The sequence below is a fragment of the Rhipicephalus microplus genome, chromosome 4, assembly GCF_043290135.1.
Source record: "Rhipicephalus microplus isolate Deutch F79 chromosome 4, USDA_Rmic, whole genome shotgun sequence".
Taxonomy (NCBI): domain Eukaryota; kingdom Metazoa; phylum Arthropoda; class Arachnida; order Ixodida; family Ixodidae; genus Rhipicephalus; species Rhipicephalus microplus.
Window position 1 is genome coordinate 34,299,109 of NC_134703.1, and position 22,391 is coordinate 34,321,499.

The 22,391-nt window shown below is 44.7% G+C and overlaps 2 protein-coding genes across 7 annotated transcripts in view; one reads left to right on the forward strand and one right to left on the reverse strand.

Annotated features, from left to right (window-relative positions):
* Nucleotides 1-103: 103 nt before the first annotated feature.
* Droj2 (DnaJ heat shock protein family (Hsp40) member A4-like) lies at nt 104-13,736 on the forward strand. Its single transcript, XM_037422730.2, has 7 exons — nt 104-269; nt 556-701; nt 1,396-1,684; nt 3,164-3,391; nt 6,083-6,313; nt 10,657-10,856; nt 13,165-13,736. The coding sequence occupies exons 2-7, from the start codon at nt 570-572 to the stop codon at nt 13,285-13,287; spliced, it is 1,203 nt and encodes a 400-aa protein (XP_037278627.1). The 5' UTR covers nt 104-269; nt 556-569; the 3' UTR covers nt 13,288-13,736.
* Nucleotides 13,015-22,391, reverse strand: part of LOC119172579 (uncharacterized) — a 116,482-nt gene continuing 107,105 nt past the window's right edge. For 4 of the 6 annotated variants that reach the window (XM_075892518.1, XM_075892516.1, XM_075892517.1 and 1 more), the window contains exons 40-47: nt 21,977-22,048; nt 21,403-21,474; nt 21,274-21,345; nt 20,654-21,209; nt 19,137-19,446; nt 17,242-17,400; nt 15,134-15,360; nt 13,015-13,945 (exon numbers count right to left, since the gene is read on the reverse strand). In XM_075892518.1, the coding sequence (XP_075748633.1) occupies nt 13,772-13,945; nt 15,134-15,360; nt 17,242-17,400; nt 19,137-19,446; nt 20,654-21,209; nt 21,274-21,345; nt 21,403-21,474; nt 21,977-22,048 (1,642 nt within the window). In that variant the 3' untranslated portion in view covers nt 13,015-13,771. Of the gene's footprint in view, nt 13,946-15,133; nt 15,361-17,241; nt 17,401-19,136; nt 19,447-20,653; nt 21,218-21,273; nt 21,346-21,398; nt 21,475-21,976; nt 22,049-22,391 lie in introns of those variants that run through there. The other 2 variants (XM_075892519.1, XR_012894864.1) reach the window with 2 other exon arrangements.

Genomic DNA, 22,391 nt, shown 5'->3' on the forward strand with positions numbered 1-22,391 from the left:
AGTCTTGACTCAATGAATATAACGAAGACAGATTTTTACCCGCTTTACGTCTTTAAGCACGTGATCGGGTGCTGTGACGTTTTTGAGCGCATGCGCATCACCGCGATATAAGACGAGGCCTATGGAGATTCTCTAGAACTTTCTAGACTGCTTCCGTTCCGATTCGTCATTCATTGCTTGGCGAGCTGCTGCTCCCGTTGTAGCGCTTCTTAAGCTGCAACGCTCTTGTGATCTGCCCGTGGACATCAGTGTGTATACTAAATTATAAGGTGAGCACTCTTAGATCCTCACGGAGTAGTTTTTAAACGACTTGTTGGGCCCTTAAAATCAGGCGTTCGCTAGTGGTAATTGTTGGCATCGCCAGACTTGGTGCGGTCAGCAGGCTAGTCAGTCCACTAATTTTGGTGTTCATTAAAATTTTACGGTAGTTCAGAACAGACAGACCAGCTCATGCGTAGTGCTGTTCTACGTCGGCTGTCTGTTGCCGGCGTTCCTTTGAAGTCACCTTTGATTTAGTACCACGAGGTTTATGTGAGAGTCTTTTGTGTGCTGCAGGAAGCTCGACTACGATGGTCAAGGAAACCGCCTACTACGACATACTCGGCGTGAAGCCAAACTGTACGCAAGACGAACTCAAGAAGGCGTACCGAAAACTGGCGTTGAAGTACCATCCGGATAAAAACCCCACCGAAGGCGAACGGGTACGTGTGCTCTCCTATGGCGTCGCGGACTACCAAACCACTTGCGTATCAAGCGACGACGAAATAGTGTGGGAGATTTTAAGCTCGAAAATGCCACGTTTGCAGCTTGATCGCCGTCGTCAAATCGTGCCGGATCATGACAGTTTACCAGTACTCCCCAAGAGATAAGTTGGTAACAGTCTCATCGTGCCGCTTCTTATTTGTGGGGCAGAAACCTGCACGCTTACGAAAAAGGTTAAGCCTGATTTCGAGCCATGGAAAAATGATACGTACAACGTAAGTGACAGGAAGATAAAGTCGGTCGGGGAACGAAGGCGTGTTCAAACAACTCTGTTGAAGTCGAGGCCATGCGAGACGCCAAGGTAACGGATAGTCATTGATGGTAACGGAGTGGATTCAAAGAGAAGGCAAGCGTGCGAGGGGAGGCATAAAGTTTGTTTAAGTGTGATTGAATTTGTGGGGACAGAGTGGCTTTATCAAGCACATTACTGGGCCAATTAGGAGAAACATGGGAGAGGCATTTATGGGTGCTGCACTTTGTGATGTGTTAGCATTTAAAATTGAACTCATGTTATTGCATATAAATAAGGACATTTATTTAGTGCTTTGCTTCACAGACACTGATGCGTATCCATGTGAATTAGGTGGCATTATGCAGTCTCTATGAATGACAGTGTTGTGTGCCTGTTTACAGTTCAAGCAGATCTCCCAGGCCTATGAAGTGCTCTCCAATGCAGAGAAGAGGCGGGTCTATGACCAGGGAGGGGAACAGGCCATTAAGGAGGGTGTTGGCAGTGGAGGGGGAGGCTTCTCGGCACCCATGGACTTGTTTGACATGTTCTTTGGTGGGGGCATGGGCCGGCGAAGAGAGAACCGTGGCAAGAACACTGTGCACCAGCTAGCTGTCTCTCTAGAGGAGCTCTACAATGGAGCCACCAGGAAGCTCTCGGTTCAGCGCTGCACCATTTGTGACAAGTGTGAAGGTGGGTCTTAATAATTTTGTAATCATTGCTGTATCAACCCATTAGTGCCCAGCGTACATTACAAGGTACACTTAATTTTTCCAGAATAGAAAATACACAGTTCAACATTCCGATTTCACTGATTAGAATTTCTGAAATCCAACAAATAGTTCTTGCATGGGCCTTAGTGGGCTAAAGGCAGACTTCGGTGATTGTTTGACCATGCAATAGTAATGATTGTTCTATGTTCTCGGGCGTTCCTGCAACAGACCTTATAGTATTAATACTTATCGAATTTCATATTAATTTAAATGAACGTTGAAGCGCAACACCGAAACCCAGCCGAGCAATGGTGCTTTTGTGTGATGTGCAAGTTAGCGAAAATCGGAATTCGCGCCAACCATGCCATTCCTGCTAGCGCAGTGCACAAAAACTGCGAAAGCCCAAAAAGCAGATGCTTGGCAGGTAAATGAATACGCCGGTCATGCTGCACTGTGTCTGTTGCCGACCGTGCCACGTGCACAAGCTCCTTGGAGCTGTCGGACAATGATCGTTGCAATTTGGAAGCATTTGAAGGTCGCTGACAATCCCCATTCCTGTGGGGTAAAGCACAACAGATTTTTGTATGTGCTTGCCTGGTCGTTCAACTTGACGCCCACTTGTTCAGGCTGTGAAATTGGTGGCTGCGGTGATGGGCTAAAATTCTTACACAAAGTTTGTCGTCATACTAAGCCTTGTTAATATTGTTGTTGATAAAGGGTGCAAGTTCATGGAGCACTGTCTCATATGACATCAATATTGATCTCAGCCAGGTACGCTCGTTTCTCATTATGTGAAAATTACCGTATATAGATGGTCGTGGTCATAGTGGACCAGCTTTTTGTTACAGTGTTTCGGTGCGCTAACGCTCACGCATGTGCACTCTTCAACCAGCTTGAATGAAAGAAAAATGTTTATTCTGCCAGAGAAAAAACATTCATGTACGCTGTTGTCAACGCAGCACTTAGATCCAAGTAATGCATGAAACAAGAATGAAAGGTTAGGGGCACATGAGCAAAACAGCGCCTCGCTGCATACCGTTTGCAAAAGTTAGACGTTTTGGAAATATCATGAAGGGCAAAATATTTCCTGTTGAACTAGGAATGGATGAGTCTCCAAGAGATTTTGGCAACATGGAATGCGGTGGATAAACAGCAGCCTACTTTGGTCGATGGCTCAGTGCAGATATTGTTGATAGGCTTACTGCTTTGAATATGCAGTGAAAAATAATAACTTAATGATAAGCTGCTAAGCTTTGCTACTGCTGTTGCCACTTTAAGTTGCTTTCGCAATATAAAATTGAAAGAAATGTGGATGTCATGGCGGCGTCGTTCGCTGTGATGCTCATATGGCTGGAGTTCATCATTCCCTGTGATACTTGTGATGAGACAATGGCATTGCCGTTTGTTCTTGAAACAGTTGAGCTGCAGTTGCTGAGCGGGCAGTGATGAACTTGTGCAGGTCGTGGTGGCCGCAAGGGTGCAGTGGAGCGCTGCCCCAGCTGCCGCGGCTCGGGCATGAATGTGCGCATCCAGCAGGTGGTGCCTGGTATGGTGCAGCACATCCAGACCACCTGCCAGGAGTGCATGGGCGAAGGGGAGCGCATCAACCCCAAGGACCGCTGCAAGAACTGCAATGCCAAAAAGGTGGTGCGCGAGCGGAAAATCCTCGAGGTCCACATCGATAAGGGTGAGCTTTCGCCTGCTTGTACAAGTTTCTTCTGGAATGCTAACGCAAATGGCTCTACACTCTTGAGCAGCACTGTGTAGTCTGTAAAGGTAGGAACTCCTCAGGAAGGAGTACTTTTTTTTTACTCTTATAAAGGAATAAACATTGATGGGTTTCGATTAAACTAAGTGAGGTTATGTATAATTGTGTGCTGATTTCAAGTATGTGTGCAGTTATTTTTGTACTAAAAGATAGAAAATATTTCATGTGCCTTATGGGGAGCACATTTTTGTTTTGTCCTGAGCAGAGAAAGAGTAAATGAGCATATCACATTAATCTGGAATCAGAATTGTGTGCAGTGCAACAAAAATGTATGTTGTAAACCCATTAGAGCAAAAGTGGTGGTTATGGTAAACTCAACGATCGAGCTATGGCGACAGCCACGCCGATCTACAAGCTGATCGTCGCGTTTTGCCGAGGACAATAGACGTAGCCGTTGCAGATGAAGCAGCTGTGGCCCACGCGCCCATAACAGAGTGCCATGGTTGCAGATTTGAAGTTGGCATATGGAAGATTCTGCAAGGAGAGGGGGGTGATCTCTCTCTTATGGCCTAGGCCTATCTCTTCAAGCAAAAGCCTCCGGAATGAGCCAGTCGAGCTGTTGCCTCTCATGATGAGCTCTAAAGACATTACTGAGATGTACAGAAACTCGATGTGCAAGCTTCTCGAATTGCACCCACAACTACCCAGGCAACTGCAAGTAATCGCAAGGAGCGCGGACTGCACACATTATGTAAAATATTTTGTTTTAAAAACTACATTTTATGCTAAAAAAATAATTTCACACTTGAAATGGGAATGCATATATCCTTAAACTCGCAAAGGTTCACGGTCGATATTCACTTTTCACGGTGGATATTTTGGGGGGGGGGGGGTGCATGCCAAAAGTTAGTAAATTTTTATACTGAAATGAATTCTTCAGACCATTGGAATAAAAATTGTCTAATCTTTTTTCATGACCGTAAAGCATCGAAAAAATCATTTTGTTTAATTTCGTTACATAACCACGGTTTGTTTATTCCCAGTAACATCAAGCAAAATTTGAAACAAAAACACTTTTACAATGTTTATAAATAAAATTATGCGATATAATAAGCATAGCTCGCAGACATACACAAATAAGCACACCATAGTATTTTCCTGGTAAAAACATGGGATAATCTGAAGAATGGATCGACACAGAGTGATTTCTTTGCAAAGTTTCCGTGCACAGACGTAGTGTGTTCTCTGGGTCCTCGGAGAATAGTCTGCATCGAAAGAATCTCCGCTCGACTCACTAGCAGCAGAGCAACTGGTGTGCTCTTCCATAGCATTAGCGAATTGCGCGAGTGACTGCATGAAAGAAATCTCTATGGTAGTGCGCTTGTCGGGGCAGCAAAACGAGTGAGAGTAAAAAGGCTATATATGGTAATGCGTCTTATGGCCTACGAGACATAGTTTTTCAGAGTTCCCCAAAACTGGAAACTCGACCATGGCGGCTTCATTTGTGTAATTTAGCCCCGCACAGAAACTTGTGTAATCACGTTCTGGGGAGCAATAAACAAGAGTTGCAAGCGGTCATTCTTTAAAAAGATTAGAATCCAGACAGCGATCAGCTTTGCAGATGCAAAGGACAAAACCGAAACCGGTTGCACTGCGCGCACCTTCGTATGTACAAGTGAAAGTCAACGTGGCTGTTTGGAAAGCAAAAAACAAAAACAAATTAATAACAGATAAAACCAGAGATACAGGTGCCTAAAGAAAATGGCATGTCTTTCCGAAGCATGGCAGCACAATCTAAGCAAAAGAAATGATCGATCAGGTGCGAATTTTAAACCAGCCACATCGCAGGCATGTTCGAATGCGCAAGTGATATCCAGTGTGCCGTTTTGTAAAGCATTAAAAAAAAAGAAGCAACAACGGAGAGACATCGACACAGGGAAAAAACTTCATGGTTTCTTGTAGCAGGACAGCACATGCTAAACAAGAAAAGTGATCAAAAAGAGTGTATTTCAAACCAGCTGAACTGCGAACAACTTAGGTGCACAAGCAGTTGCCAGGTCACCTCTTTCAGCAAAAGAATAGGAAGGGGCATGAAAAAAATTTAATGTATCCCCGAAGTGTGGCAGCACATGCCAAGCAAGAGGAATGATTAGAAAAAGCATGCGTTTTTAATGTACAAGCATTGCCGTTCATGTATGGTGCTAGCAGTTAAGAAATAGTTTTTTTTTTATGCCATGTCCATTCTTAAGGTACGGCACACTGGAGTCTGATGTTTGGTTGATCACGCAATCAGACGGCCCTGCCTGTGAGCAGTCACTATACACTCTAAGAAAAAAATGGAGTATTGAGGGAGTAGTTCTGCTACACAACAATTGTCGTCTGTCTTGCTTGCGTTTCCTTTCGCGCCATTCGTGACCACGAACTACAGGAATCGTGGTGATAATGCGAGGAAAGTGCTCGAAGTAGATGACCGTTATTCTTCTGTAGCAGAAACATTCCCCAAATACCCCATTTTTAAAATTTTTAGAGTAGTATCGTAAAAATTTGTCATGTAATTTTGAAAAGGGAGAACTCTGGCCTTTATGTATGAGGCCAGAAGTCAACACTTGCAATGTCGCTCTACTCCTTGCTGTGAAGAGAGTTGTTGACCTGACGATCTTGTTTTGTCAGGCATGGAAGATGGTCAGAAGATTACCTTCAGTGGTGAGGGTGACCAGGAGCCTGGCCTGGAGCCGGGAGACATCATCGTGGTTCTCGACGAGAAGGAGCATGAAGTGTTCAAGCGCAACCGCACCGACTTGATGATGCGTATCGACTTAACACTGACTGAGGCACTGTGTGGCTTCCAGAAAACTATCACTACGCTCGACAAAAGGACGCTGGGCATCACCAACCTGCCCGGTGAGATTTCACACTACAGTAAAATCTCGATACAACAGATCTCAAGGGAGCGCTAAAAATTGTTTATTTCTGAAAGTCATCGTTATTTTCAAAAAGTTATTGTGGTGAAAATATTGAAAATTCGGGAAAAAGTTTTAAATGCAAGGAAATGATTCTTTTATCTGTGCTGGGCATACATACATGATGCTCTAATAGCGTTGTGCTCTGATAAGCACCAAAAAACAAATGCGAAATATTATGCTACAAATGCACGTTTATTTGAGCAAGGATGCAATCTTTGCCTCATGGATGCAGCTCGACAGCTGCAAGACAAGCTCCAAGAGTGCACATGCTTCCCATGCACTTTGAAGCATTGGCATTAGATACAGATTCTTTGCAGAGCTACAGATTCTCTAGTCCGCCTCGAGTTTTCCTATCTCTACAAATGATATGGACCTTATCACTTGTCAGCTAAGCAGACGTGCACACTTTGTCGTCGCACTTTGCATAGTGTTCTAGCTTTAGTGAAGCATGCATCGGTAACTTTCAGTGATTGCATCCCATAGGTCACTCGCGTCGCATTTTTCACTGTCACCGCATTTTTGGAGCTCATTGAGAATGTGCAGCCACCAATCTAAAGGCAAGAAAACGGCCATGTAACAAGCGTGCAGGCAGAGCTGCCTGACGAAACAAAGGGCACTGTGAAGCCTGATGTGAAAAACAAATGCATGCGGTGTTGATGGTGATAGGGCTATTGCACATATGAATAGAGCAGGCACATAGAGAAATATATGGGCATTCCGATGATGATATTAGCACACAAGGAGCTGGGCATTGTGTACACAGCTGCAACTGCAGTACTTTCAGTAAACGGAACCTGAAGGGAGCAGGAAAATGTTTCATTTAACAGTAGTTCCGTTTACTGAGAGGTGAACATGGGTGCAGAATACAAGCCTGAAACCAAGTATTGCCGAGGTAATAGTTCTGTTTAAGCAGTAGTTTCGTTTAACAGATTTCTGTTTACTGAGAGTCTATTGTATTTTACAAAATCTCTATTCTTTATCTTCAAGTGTTGTGGAGATATAAGGGCAATAAAATTCGATTGGTTATTCTGAAATTAGTAGTAGAGAATTATTTTCAGGTTGTACCAATGGACATTTAAAAAAAAAGTAGTTAATCTGAAAAAAATGTGAGGTTCACTATTACGAGACTTGACTGTAATAGGCCTCTGACGTGTAGTGCCTCCAGGACGGCTGTAAGTCGTCCTGGAAGCCCTTGTCATTGCGAGAATTTAAACATTCAAGCAGTGTTATTTTTCCCTTTTTTATTTTTGTGATCCTGACCTAGGCGCAAATAGCGACAGCACAGACCCCATAGGCATGTCATTTTTATGCACAGTGTACACATAAAAGCTGAAATACAACGGTGAAGTGTTTGGTAGCAGCTTTCTCGCACTATTCACAAGGACTATGCATGCAAATACAGCAAATTTTTCATGGTTCCTGTGACATTGTTGTAACATATATGACATTATGTAGCTTTGCCCTTCAGGAACAAGATAATGATTCCATTTATGCAGTTGTGTTGCAATACCACATCAATTTATGGAAAACTAAAACTTCAACTGCATTTTTTTCGGTTTAATAATTTTAGACGTAACACGTAGCCTTACAGTGCATTTTGACATGTTTTTATTGACTTGCAATAACAAGTTTGATACCAGTGCGTTCGTATTGAATTGATCTAGCTGGTTATGCTATTCATTTTCTTCTAGATGTTGTTCACCAAATTGTAATTCATGATGATTGCAAATAATATACCGTATTTACTCGATTCTACTGCGCCCTCGGTTGTAACGCGCACCCGATTTCCACCGCGGAACCATTTCCAACGCGCACCCATTTTTCTCGCTGGCCCGCACGATCACACCACTCGAAAAAACGACTCCTTTCGGGAGCGTCTTCTATTTAAATATGAGGTGCGGGCGAAGCTTGTGCTCATCTGACGTGTAACAGAGCATTGCCGTCACTGTAGTTTTACCGTGGACCGATGTCAGCACGCGAACTTGCTTCGCCCCCTTCTTCTCGACGGTTGTGGTGCCAGGCATGTCGAAGTAAAGAGGCGTCTGTTCGGCATTCCCGATTTGCCCAAGCAGGTAGCCGTTGTTGCGCCGCAAGTTTAGGTCGAACCTCTGAAAACTGTGAAGCTTTTCATCGTACTCCTCCGCAAAACTTTTCGCATATGCATGTTCCCCTTCGGAGGGAAAAGCCTTTCCTCTTCATAAAGTTAGTTAGCCAGCACCTGCTCGCTTTAAACTGGCTCCGCATTAGACCTTTTTCTACGCACTTGGAGCAGTTCTGTCGTCACGGGCCGCTGTGCCGCTCGCTGCTCAAGCACATACTCGCCGAGCAGCTCTTTAATTTGCGGAAACCGACTTTGCTGTGGTCCACTGAAGCCTTTGCGTGAAGCTTTGCTGTCGACAATCTTCTGCTTTTGTTTCCGCCGGTCGCGCACGCACGTTTCGGGAACTCCGAACAACCGCGATGCGGCCCGATTTCCGTCCGTTTCTGCACACGCGATGACTTTTCTTTTAAAAGCGGCATCGTGGTGCACTCAAGTTTTTGGAGTCGGCCCTTCCACACCGTCGATGCTAATGCACTACTAGATGACGAACTCCTCAGCACACGTACGAAGTGCCGCACATGGGAAACACTTAGGCAGAAATGGCCGACGCGCCATGCTGACGCGCCATGCCGACGCACATAGGGGGCGGCCATTTGGGATTTGCCGATGGCAATAGATTGACCGTAATTTTTTTGTTCGTACTCGATTCTAACGCGCATGTGATTTATGAACTCGCTTAACCGGAAAAAAGGTGCGCGTTAGATTAGAGTAATTACGGTAAGTCAGAAATTTTTCACTCACGTTTGTATTCATTTACTTTACATTTGAAGTTTGTTGCTAACGAATGATAAAATTAGCATCACCGGCTAGACCAACTCTCTGGCAATCTGGATATATACTTTGTTTTTGTGTTTGACATGGCTGAAATTGCCAAAATGCCCTGTAAGAAATATCTTCATTGTGTATTATAAAAATTTAGTACCTTCTGTTCTGATGCAGCTATCCAAAATCTACTTAGAAGATTTGGAATCTGCAGAAGAAACTGAATAAGTGCATTAAGTTTCATTCAATTCAGACAATTACCGTAATTACTCGAATCTAACGCGCACCTTTTTTCTGGTTAAGAGAGTTTATGAAGAGGAAAGGCTTTTCCCTCCGAGGGGGAACATACATACGCGAAAAGTTTTTCGGAGGAGTACGATGAAAAGCTTCACAGTTTTCAGAGGTTCGTCCTAAACTTGCGGCGCAACAACGGCTACCTGCTTGGGCAAATCGGGAATGCCGATCAGATGCCTCTTTACTTCGACATGCCTGGCACCACAGCCATCGAGAAGAAGGGGGCGAAGCGAGTTCGCGTGCTGACATCAGTCCACGGTAAAACTACAGTGACGGCAATGCTCTGTTACACGTCAGATGGGCACAAGCTTCGCCCGTACCTCATATTTAAATGGAAGACGCTCCCGAAAGGAGTCGTTTTTTCGAGTGGTGTGATCGTGCGGGCCAGCGATAAAAATGGGTGCGTTGCAATCGATGTCTTACGTTTTTTTTTTTTTTTTTTTTCGCGGTGGAAATCGGGTGCGTGTTACAATCGAGGGCGCGGTAGAATCGAGTAAATACGGTAATAAAAAAAATTTCAAGACCCACGTCTCCCCTAAATAAGACTAAATAAGAGGCACACTTTTGTTTTTCTCTCTAAAGTGACCCGGCTCAGCACACTTGCATCAAAGCACAGGTGACCTGTTACCTTGGTCTAGTGAATAATTTTACACTCTAGGTACTTTTCATTTGATTGATCAAAGCTATGGGTGAGCCAACCATGTCACAACTTCAGTCTCTTGTGCACTCTACCACAATTGCATGTGCCCCGTGCAATGGTGTTTGTACGCGCAAGTTTGTAGGCGCTGTTAAGCCCACAGCTTCAACTAGATTCGTAGAACATCGCACTAGTATCATTTTGATTGGTAAACTCTACTCCGGCGCCTACAAAAAGAATATAACTTTAGATTATCTTACCGTTGCACGCATAACTGTGCAGTCACTGTGACTTTTCAGCGAAGGTTCGTGAACAAACCCACTAGTCAAGCATCCAAAGATTTCTTGGCTTTCAGTGGTTCCCGAGTCACAAAACTTGTCGTATGCCCCAATTAGTTTTTTATGTCTTTCATAGCTGTGAATCAAAGGCACTGCAGGTTGATTGCTGTTGGACAGTCTCTCTATGTACATACATATATATTTTTCAGGAGAGGTGGTCAAGAACGGATCAGTGAAATGCATCCTCAATGAAGGCATGCCTCAGTACCGCAACCCCTTTGAGAAAGGCAAGCTCATTCTTCACTTTGTGGTGAACTTCCCGGATCGCATTGACCCCACAATTGTTGGCAAGCTGGAGGCATTGCTACCTGCACGAAACGAGTGCATGATCCCTGACAATGCAGAAGAGGTAAGGCATTCTGAATGCTGGCGTGTGTCTCGGAAATTGTACTTGATCTCAAGGGCCCCGAAACTTCCATTTTTGACAACATAACACATTGTGGGCTGCTATGTGGCAGGTTGGGTATTGTTGAATACAGTAGATCCATCCCCAGTTACTACGGTGTCGGCACAGCTTTCATAAAACCCACCGCATTGGGAACCCTGCTGTTTCATTGCACCTGTGTGACCTTTACGCTCTCAGAGCACCAATATGTTTTTTACCGTGTGTGTCGAGGCACAAGCAGAGTGCAATTCCGTTTTTAAGTTTCTTCCGGAATGTCCGACTGGTGCCAAATTTGCCTTTATTTCCCTATTATTGGAGCGCCTTCGTGCATAACGTGGATGTTCTCGACTTTCTCAAACAAAGACCTTTCAACTCTTGCAAAACGCAAGTTCTTAGGAACACCAACATGATTTCGAGGCATAGCAAAAATTTTTCTTAGCATGCACGATTAAAAAGGTACTGACACAGTTTTATACTGCTCTGGAAGGCAGACCTCCTGTATACCGAGCAAGTGTGAAGCTCTGCTGATTCTCGAATATTTCATTGTCACATTAAAGTCTCTTTTCCTGTGGCACAGCTACCAACATCAACACTACTTTGACATCGGGCTACGGGACTAGTACTGGTGACTTCACGCATGATTCTGGCTAGATGTGACGATGCCAGGTGTCTAAACTTCTAAAATGGCTGCTTGTGCATCACCAGCAAAGCCTTGGTGCAGAGTGGTTGTGGAAATGTAATATTTTGCGCACATGTGATAAGCTCATAATGGTAATTACAGTATGTAAAACATACTTAGGTTATTTTTCTGAGAGCGGCACTTGAGCCACCATGGGAATAATAAGAAGCACAGGCTTTGGATGGATTTCGATCTCTGCATTTGATGCCTGTTGAACTTTTAGCATAGTTCTGAAGCCCTTGTATGTGAAATGTATTGCAGAAAGTTTTCGTGACCGTGTGATTTGAAGTGAAGCATGAAGAATTTCAACCGTCACTGTATGCATTTAGCTGCTATTGTGTTCCAGATTTGGCATCTGGATATGATGAATTGTATATTTACAACACTTGAAAACGTATTTGTTCTTCCCTCTGAAGTATGCATCATCTATTTATTGAAACAAATACTGTATTGAGTGAGAAGCAATATCATCTGCTGTGATGGGTGAATCCTCTTGCTCCCTGGTCATCACGTGTTGTGTGGCTTAAAAGTGTGCGACGAATCTGTGCAAGTTTGCTCGTACTTGAGGGATTCAAAATTTTTTGTGGCAATCGATTCGAGAGATAATAAACTGCTTTAACAATTTCATTGATTACTTGAATAGGTGTGGCAGGGCCCCTTTAAAGAGACACTAAAGTCAAATAACAATTTACGTCAGAGTGGAAGCTTAATGTATGACATCTAAAATGACAATATTATCAACAACAGTGCTCTACTTACCGAGAAATTGAGGTAATTGATATGTGGGGTTTAACGTCCCAAAAGAGAAATTGAGGTAAGTGCACAATAACACGTGCGCTGCAGTAGGACATTCTCGAGATGACCTCGATGACATTAGACGAACCGCCTACAATTAATCGCTAGTGATCGATCTAGCTGCACTAAATAAAAAACCTCCCGTGCATCAAGAGACTCAATAAAATGCTGCTCGTTCATTTCTGTTTGATTCGTGGAAAAAACAACCGCCGGGTGTTACTATGGGGAATACGCGAGTGGTTCAAAAATTCAGTTTTCTCGTTGTTACACTGGATAGGTGGCGTCGTCTAGCGGGGCGCAGTTGAACCAAGAAACGTCTGCAATCTTGGAGCCAATGGCGGGAAATTGATCAATGGCCGTTGTAGCTGCTGTGGCTCCCGCTGCTTTCGGTCTGCTGCTACTAGCGCAGTAAAGCTGGGCAACGGCAACAGTGACGTTAGTTGGTGCGCTTCTTGAGGCGGGTAATTTATAGTGCACTAACCCGATGTGGACCACTAAAATGTAATTTTATTTCAAAATAGGCCCTTCCTTGGCACAAAACTAACACTATGTTTCTGGACCGCTATTTCAACAATCAACGTCGACTTAATAGTTGCCTTTATAGTTCCTTTAAGAAAGCAGCATGAAAAGGCACTGCAGAACTCTTGCTGGGGTTCTAGAGACCAGTGCTTTTATTGAGAGCAACAGTATGTAAATTTCTTGGTGTTTCTTTATAATGTTTCTGCCATTTGGGAAGAAATTGTCAGCCCAGCCAAGCCCTGTTGCGGTGGTCTGACAGTGAGGCTGAATTCTTCACAGGTGATCCTGCAAGACCTGGATCCCGAACAGGAAGCACGGCGCCAGCGACAGCACAAGGAAGCCTACGAAGAGGACGAGGACCACTTCCATCCGCGTGGTGGTGTGCAGTGCCAGACGCACTAGTGTGGGACTCTTTCTTGTGGACAGCCTTTTTAAAGACTCCCTATGGCAACATGTTCGTCGTGAAAGTGTCGTGCGCGAAGCAGCATAGGTTCATTTCAGATGCACACCAGCTTTCCCATCCCCCCTCCCTCTCTAGCTTTTTTTTACTTTTTTTTTTCTGAATGGTCCCGGCACTAGAGCTAGTTGTATATATTTAGCTTGCAGCGCTCCTGTCGTGAACCAAACTATTTATTTGGACTTGTGGAATTATGTAGGCTGCTGCCTTGAAATCCGCCTGTACAGGGCTTTATGTATTTTTTTTTTACTTTTTTTTAACTGGAAGAGTTGTTATATACATTGTACTAAAACATGCATAAAAAAAACATTGTTGTGCCTATCTTTTTTTTCCCCTTCATGCACATTTGTTTATTGCCCATTGTTAATTAAAGATATGCACCTGCGTAGAAGAAGCGTTTTCTTCCCTGGGGGGGGGAAGGGGGCTCTGTCACTGACTTGATGACTCTCGTGTGCGCTGCGACACATGGTAGGCTCGAAGCATCTTCTTCACAAGTCCTCCAAATTCTTCCATGTCCACAGCTGTGTCATTTGCATTGTAGCTGTTGGAGTCTATACGGTAAGCATTTATGTCTGGCAGATAGACGTGCACCTTGTTGGGAGTCTGCAACGAAAATTTGAGCACGGTGTGAAATGTGATCATAAAAATTGCTATAGTTGCCTGAAAGTCTGTTTCACTTGGCCAATCTCTCCAAATTTTTTTGTAAAATGAACGAATGCCAGCCTATGATTTTACCAATATTTGATGGAATCGTATGAAACCTTTTATTTTACAGCAGCTGCAATGTCAAGTCTCGTTGATGTAGGGGGCTACAAATTCATGTCCAACACTCTCTACCGTCTATGGAAAAGTGTGAAAGTATCGGCCTTTGTTCACAGACTGGTTAAGACTGTGTGCATCTGGTCTAGCAATGGAAATGTTAAATTTGGCAAACTGCCGAATTGCCTTCATGAAAATTATCATGCTGGCGCACATCGCTGCGTCCTTCTAGGTCTTGTTCTGCTTCGCTCCCCGAACACGTGCGCTGGATCGGGCTCTCCTGCTGTGCCGATTTGTCCGGTGTGGAATGCAATAACAGGTTTGGGAGGGCTAAAGACAAAGGGAAGAAAGACTTGGAGAGAAATATGAACTCACAGAATCGAGATAGAAGAATGGAGATGACCAGAAAAATTATACTGAAAAAAAAAATAGTATTTACATAAATTTTTGGAAAACTGGTAGAGAGAACTGGGAAGGCTGCCAAGCTATGCTGTTTGCTGCACTGCCTTGCTCCATTAGTGTATGCTGCCTTTTTTTTTTTTTTTCCGTATGGTTGTCTGTTTTATCTGATCTGTTGCAACTGCAACAATGCTGCAGCTTTGCAGTCCAAAATGGGTAACCTCCATGTCCTTCCTCCTTGCAGTGCAATGGCAGGCTTGAAGCAGCCACAGCAATTCAAGGTGTTGAAATACAGAGCATACACTGCAACAGGTATGGAAGCGACTGTGAGGAGGGGCGATGTGAAAGGAGAACAGAAGGGGCACCACTGCATCGGAAATGAGGGTTCCCTCTCCTGCTATGGACACCAGAAAGGCTGCATGTTTAGACACCAGCGCGCGCTTGCCCAGGAACGCGAGGGTTGCTGAGGGGGCAAGAATAGCACAGCTCTGCACTTCCTACCCCTTTCACCTTGAGTGCGACTGCCCAATTTTTTTTTTTTTTTTTCATTTGTGTTCTGCCTATTGGGTGTGTTGCTGGCGCTTCATCATGCTCAACAAATGCGTGCGCGTACAGTCCGGTTCAGCAACATACCTCCTGGGTGACGAAGACGCAGTCTATGTTGATTCCTCCGAGAGCATAGTTGTGTGCATGCAGCTCACAGATGAGCTCGCACACACCAACGGCGATCTGGAGTAGCTGATGAGGCGTCACGTGAGGCTCTGAGCGTAGAAACTGCATAAGAGACATGTAGCCGTGCGGCGCTCGGAATGTGTGCGCCCCGCGGTCGTGATCTCGACGTGTGGCTCCGTTGCTCGCATCTGCACGCGCCCAAAACGAGTCCATCAAAAGGAACAAAAGATGATGGCTTTCTATTTCGCGTTTTGTGGGAAAAAACAACTTTAACTACTCTTCCCTAGCAGACGAAGTTTTCAAGCGGGTGTCCTTGTTTTTGATTTAGCACGTGTATTGCAGCACCTAAAAGGACACGCACAAGCAGAGTTCCATATCAAATATATACAGAGGAGGATCTGGCACTACTCTGAATGGTGCCTCAATCACCATGGCAATGATGTACATCGTTCTCGAGATTCGTGGCATTTCTTATCCAAATGGATAAGTTTTTAAACATGGCAATGATGTCGGGGATCTTCAAGTGACCTTGAGCAAAAAGCGAGAGGCATTGTGTACCCTCAAACGATAGCAAGTGGCATCCATATAAAGAGTTTAACAAAAAAAAGTGCCCTGGGAGCCCCATCCTCTTTTTACAGGTGTTCATTACTATATGCTATTTGCTGCCCAAACATGTTGTAAATATATTGCTACTGAGTTAGTTCAAAGTACCACCCAAAGTGCAACTTGTAGGACACCCCCCCCCCCACACACACAATGGCTAGGGGCCTAATGCCTGTAATACATTTCTCCTCTCCACATCCTGAAATTCGAATGGTAAGGGTGCTTTTCAAGGCCTTCACCACACTTGTTATCTTTTCATACTGCAACGAAAAATGCTATTTAAACACTCAAATTTTTAACAATGGGATTTTAAGCCAATCAGCGAGGCCATATATCAGCTCTCTGGGTCAATGAGAGTTCACCAATGGCAAAATTTGATAATGTCCAGAGTGCCACTGGCGGCAGCGTATATCAGTGTTACCAGACTAGATATATTAACTTCGAGGCGCTTTAAGCGTCTAATGCGCCGAGTGCGGCCAAACCAGCCAGGTGCGTCGAAACTAACACACGCGGTGTGTTAGTTTCTGTTTTTTTGGCACTGTGGTCTGGAAATTCAATGATGGATCTGCATGAAAAAGATCAATCACTAATCATGCAGGGCACATTACTCTAAAATTTCCTTTCCAAATTCGACGTTAACAAGCCCTGAACTGACATTTTTTTTTTACAACAGTAAATAGAAAAACTGTCTGTATTTCTCTCAAAAGAATGCGTCACCAATGTATGAAAATGATGATTCTGCTCTTGAGAGATACACTAAACATGCCTTCTGCAATGCCTGGGTGCATCTTCCTATGCGTAGAACGACGACAGGAGTGGGGGTGCGGACATTCTATAATGAACTATAAAAGGCCTCGTTTGCTTCCCTTTTCCACTCAATTGCTGTACCATACTTCACATGGTTACGCTGTGCTCCACCCTCTTCCTCACCCTCGCGTCTCTGCCCTTCACTGTGCATCCCCACCCCTTGCTAACTGCAGTATAAAAGGCTACTGTATCCTACCCCTCTTTTCCTTCGCCCATCCTCACCTTTTCCGTTTTCCCACCCCCTTGCTATCTTATGCTATGCTATACACGGCTATATGAGACATGCTTTACAACACTACAGTTACCACGCTTGAGACAAAAAGGCGCTTAGGGAGAAAAAAGCGCAAAAAGAAAATGTGTGCGAGTGGCGATGCCAATCCGACTTTTCCACACAAATCGCGGTGACTTTCGAGCGGTGCCTACACGCATTTCCACGACAGTGAAAATGAAGTGTTTTGTCCTAGATTTTCCCATGTGTAACGAGCTATTCTGGTAGAGGTTTGATGGAACGATTTACCACTCTCAACAAATTTATTGTGTTGCTTCAGTCTGCCTTTAAAATTTGCATAAGGTTCTTCATTAGAAGGAGCCAAGATTTACTCAAGTGCACGCCCTTGTAGCCAGCAGCTTTATTACGTGACATGACCGACGGTACTCACGTGCGATGGCCTTGCTGAAGGAGAGCGAGTGTTGCTTGCGAGCGAGCCCGATGCGCAGCAGGAACAAGCGGAAGCGCAGCGATGCGATCGTGTAGATGAGCGGGTTGGCTGCAGAGTTCGCAGGCAGCACGAACACTGCCGTCCACGCGTACGCCTCACCTGCACGACAAATGCAGGCCCTTCCTCTTAAGACTGACGAGCGTGCAGTCACACTTGTCTACACATCAGTGGCCGCTTCAGCTGCCATTTCTTTTTTTGCAAATATGTGCTTAGATCGACGCCGTAGTGATACCAAACATAATCATATATGATTACGTTTGCAATGATGGAAGGGACTTTTTTACTTTTTGGAGCACACTTTGAAGCAGGAAAAGTGCTGTTTTGGAGCAGCCACAATAATTTTCGGAGCAGAAAAAAAAAAGGCTAGTTTAGAGCAGCTGTTAATGTTTAAGGAGAAGATATTAAATTTGCCGCACATCAATTAGACTTCAGAGCATTGTCAAAGCATTTTGTAAATAGTAATATATATATAGACAACAAATGTAAATTCCATGAAGCAAACAATGGCAAGCTGTCATAAACGGGCTGTGAAATTGGCTATAACTTAAAATACTAGTATTTGTGGTAGAAATCATATCGTACTGGAAAAGCCAAGTACCACATTTCAGAAATAACCATAGTCGCATATAACAGTTGCCAAATAAGCAGAAAATCATCTGTATGAGGTAAAAGCAATCCTGCTCATTTTCACATCTGACTGCACTAGCCTGCATGACTAGCTGAGAAAAAAAAAACTGCCAAATGAGCTATTTGCTTAATTGCCAGTTCTTGTCCCACAAATGAGATCAGAGCCGATAATGCTGCACACTGGTAGCACACTGAGACAGTAGTACAGAGATTATTTTCTGTGTATTTAGGACTTATTAGTCAAAAAGCAAAAGTCCCTCGTTCTCTCGGTGTCACTTCAGAGCAGGTTTGGAGCAATTAATAACAAAAAGTGTTGTTTGAAGCAGCATGGAGCAGCATTTCTTTTTTGAAGCAGTTTGGAGCAATTGGAGCAGCACTTTCATCATTGCGTTTCGTACTGTGTTGTTCTTGCGCTAAAATTCAAGCATGGACGGGAGCTTGAAGCCAACTCAAGGCAGCTGCAAAGGGGTGACAACATTGACAGCACCGACAGCAAAGATAACTGCAAACGGCAAGTGATCTTTTCATCAGCTTTACTTTCTCAATATTTACATCCTAATTATTAGAAATAAATCTCATATATTTTCCAAGGCAATATTCTCTGTTGGTTCTCATTAAAATTGTATTTAATTTTGACAAAGCTGTAAAATTATGTGTCCATTGGGATAGTAAAATCGCACTGACAAGAGCCAAATGACGATATAACAATCGTGAACAATCGTAATTTCGGTTGTCGAGCTTGGTTGCTTGCAGGCCACGTTAGAATGTAGGTGTACTAGGGATGAAGGTTTTATATTGGCAAGTGCTTTATGTTGCACGAATATTCCCATTCCGCTGAAAGCCACGCCGTCCCATCGCGATGACACAACTAATGGCATCAATTAATGTTTTTAATCAGCTCTTTTCAAAGCAGGGCTTTTGTGAAGACAACGTTCGACGGTGCTTGAATTTGTGGGCAGCACGCAGTGCCGTTGCCAAGTGTTAGAAAGCATATGTAATGATTCAATGCCACTGTTTTTGTGGTAATTAAGGGAAAACTGACAACCACCCACTCCTTATGTAGCACAAATCTGCACATAACATCTCACGTGGATTTCTCAGATGGAAAACTTAATAGACAATAAGTCCGTCGTTGTCCCGGTTTTGATCCCCAGACCAACAAAGCTTCTTTGCTTCCAGGTTTGTTGCAATAAAAAAGGAAGACTTGCCGGGAATGCGGACGCCCGACATTGCCATCAGGCCCATGACGATCATGGGGAACCAGCAGAGCGAGTTAGTGAGCACGATGAGCGCCATCTGGCGTCCGACCAGGCTGTCCGCTTGGCGTGCAGCGTGCCTCTTGACGGCCGTCTTGGAGCGTTGGATGCTGAGGTACATGTAGGCATATGCGGCCACGATGGTGGCGAAGGCAAACAAGTTGAGGCAGAAGAAAACAGCCACCGAGTATTCCCAGCCGGACGGCTTCTGGTTCGTGATGTGCAGCGCCAGGCACACACCCGAGCGTGCATAGAACTCGCCCTGCACCAGTTCAAACAGTGATCAGGTCTATTACCAGTGTTCAAAAAGTGCGACTACATTACATGGACACCATCTGTGTTTAAAACGCCAGGCCTGCACGGAAGGCGCAGCACAGTCAAAGCAAAATGTAGAACAGCGGCCTTTTAAAGCCTTTTCTAAACACTCATTGGGTAACTGCTGCAAGTACACCTGCTTGATGCCCACTAAGGCATTAATAATAATTTTAGGGCAGTGGCCGGCATTTGCTATGCTAGTTTTAGTCATTCTTCTGAGAAGCGTGGTATCTGCTAAACTATTGCGAGGAATTTTGTGCCAATTGTTCATGCAGTGGCTGGCGATGATGAGGAATTATGCCTGAAGTGGGTATGCACCACAGTTAATAGCTGAACAAGAACAAGCTTTTGTAATGGGACAGCGCACTTGTTACGCTAATTGCATCGTGCGACGACTGCTTGTTCTTTCGCTGTTTTAAAACGCTTTATAAGTCATATTAACACAATTGCTTTCCCGACAACAAGCCTGCCTAAGGCAATTTTGGCAAGAAGTCCCAAGCAGCGGCATGGCTCAGTGGTAGAATACTGGGCTGGCACCCAGTGGACTCTGGTTTGAGCCCCACTGTGTCATTGGTACTAAGTTTATTTTGCTTATTTCGAGCGATGTGCTTACGGACACCGGCAGCGGCGACAGCGGACAACTACGGCGCTGCGCGAGACCAGTTTTGTGATCTCGTAGCAGCTTTCGCTGTAAAATAAATCACACTTTCGCTGCGATGGTAAAGCAGTGAATGGGACAGCAACGAAGTCCTGGACCGTGCCTTACGGTAAAGTTCACACTTGCTGCTTAAGCGACGCAGCCCCCCCCCCCCCCCCCTAAGTTCCCTTTTTCTCCAGCGTCGATGCTCCTTCGCCCGAGGAAAGACTGAAGGGGCGTTTCCTCTCTGCTTGAGAAGAAATACTATCCCCTGTAAGCACAAGAAACACCACAAGAATCATGTCTTGGCAGCCAAATAATATTTATCATTAAGTGCGATTCAAGTATGACTAAAGCATTCGATGTATAAATGGGCTTCAGCAATTTTCCGTTTGGGATGATGTTAGTTTTTTTTTTTCATATATAGTTTTCTTTAGATTAGATTACTGTGCATTTTCTATTTGTATAGTGCAGTTGGTCATTCCACGACAACTTTGCAACAAGAGGGATTGCGAACCTGGAAGTACGGCTGTATGACGAGCGGAAGCGCGGCGATGGCCACTGCGGTTGCCCATGCAGCCGCGATGAGCTGGTAGGTGCGCCTGAGGCCGAAACGCACCATGGAGAAAGGGAAGGAGATGCAGATGAGCCGGTCGGCCGTGATGAGCACAAGCGTGAAAATGGAGCTCTCACTGGACACCGTGGAGAGGAATCCACATAGCTTGCACAGCGCACTGGCGCGCCACACGTCCGAGTTCTGGATGTAGCGGCCGCGGTAGTAGATGTCCACGCTGGCGATCACCACCAGGTACACGCCCATGAGAAGGTCAGCACAGCCGAGCGACAAGATCAGCGTCGAGCTGACCGGGTTAGAGTTCTTGGTCTTGAGGCGCCATGCGATGACGAACAGGTTGCCCAGCAGGGCCACCACTCCGAGCACCCAGAGGAAGGAGCGCTGCACGGGGCTGCTCATCAAGTCCTCGCACGAAGAGATCTCATCCGCCGGGGGCAGGCAGTAGTCGAACGACACTTGCGGCGATGCCAGGCAGCAGAACTTGAATGAATCGCTGAAGCTGTGGGGCTGCTCGAATTAGCATTCTATAATAGCTGGCAAGCCATTCGAATAGAATAACTTACAGAGACTCGAGGGAGTGGAGACCATGGAACATTTCGTGGGAGAAGTGCTCGATGTCGTTGCCTTGAATGTCTCTGTAAAGAATGTATACTTGTCAGGACGTCAGCGGCGCACGTGTTGCCTCGACTTACAAGCTGGTGACGCTCTTCAATCCCTGAAACGCTCCGTCTTCCACGTACTGCAGCTTGTTGTTCCGTAGATTCCTACATTTAGACATTCACTACTTTGTGAAACTACACCGTCATTGATTTTGTTTATGTGTAAAAAACATATGATAGTTTAAGGTTTCTTTCCCTCTTATACATAAATAGCGAAAGGCCGTGTGACTTAAGAAATGCTCTTAAGCCACTCGGCATGTACGTATATGCAGTTTCAATCCGGCAGTATAGAAATGTTCAAACAAGCTTTAATGAGTGTACCCACGAATGTTTCATTACTCCTTGCCCCATATAAATGCCAGGCACTACATTCACTGAGGAGCACTTGAAAACACAAATTTCGAGAGAAAACAAAAGGGCACATGATGCACGTGTCGCAGAGGCGAACCATGAGACGGACAAGTGCCCATTGCGTGTTTTGTCGTGAGTGTTTGTCTGTGCGCACCTCAGCAGCCCATCATTTATACCGTTCCGTATGTTACGCAACTGGGCCCGGCTGAATCAACTTCGAATGTTATTGAGAAGAGATAATTGAATGCATGCTTACAGTGTCGTTACTTGATCCAAGCCCACAAAGGTGTTCTTCTTTAGCCCAGAAAGGGCCATGCCGCTTAGGTTCCTATTCGAAATTAAAAAATAAATGTAAGAGCTCGTGGCAACGATGCACTTTCACAACGCGTAAAGAAATCATTTCGTCGTAGCCTGAATACATCTTTCAATAATGACTTCCTCTAACTTTCTTAAAGGAGCACTGATATAAAATTTACTCATGTCAATATTTTTGCGTCAACAAGTACTATTGACCCCCTAGTTGTAATTCGCGACTTATAACACAACTGAGGGACAAATAACTATCACTTTTATTGATTTATATCACTGGTATCTAGAATGATTCTAAACAGCTGGCCATCCCACCATTTTTAGCGCTGAAAGCTCTACCAGTGGCGCTACCTTGCGGTCAC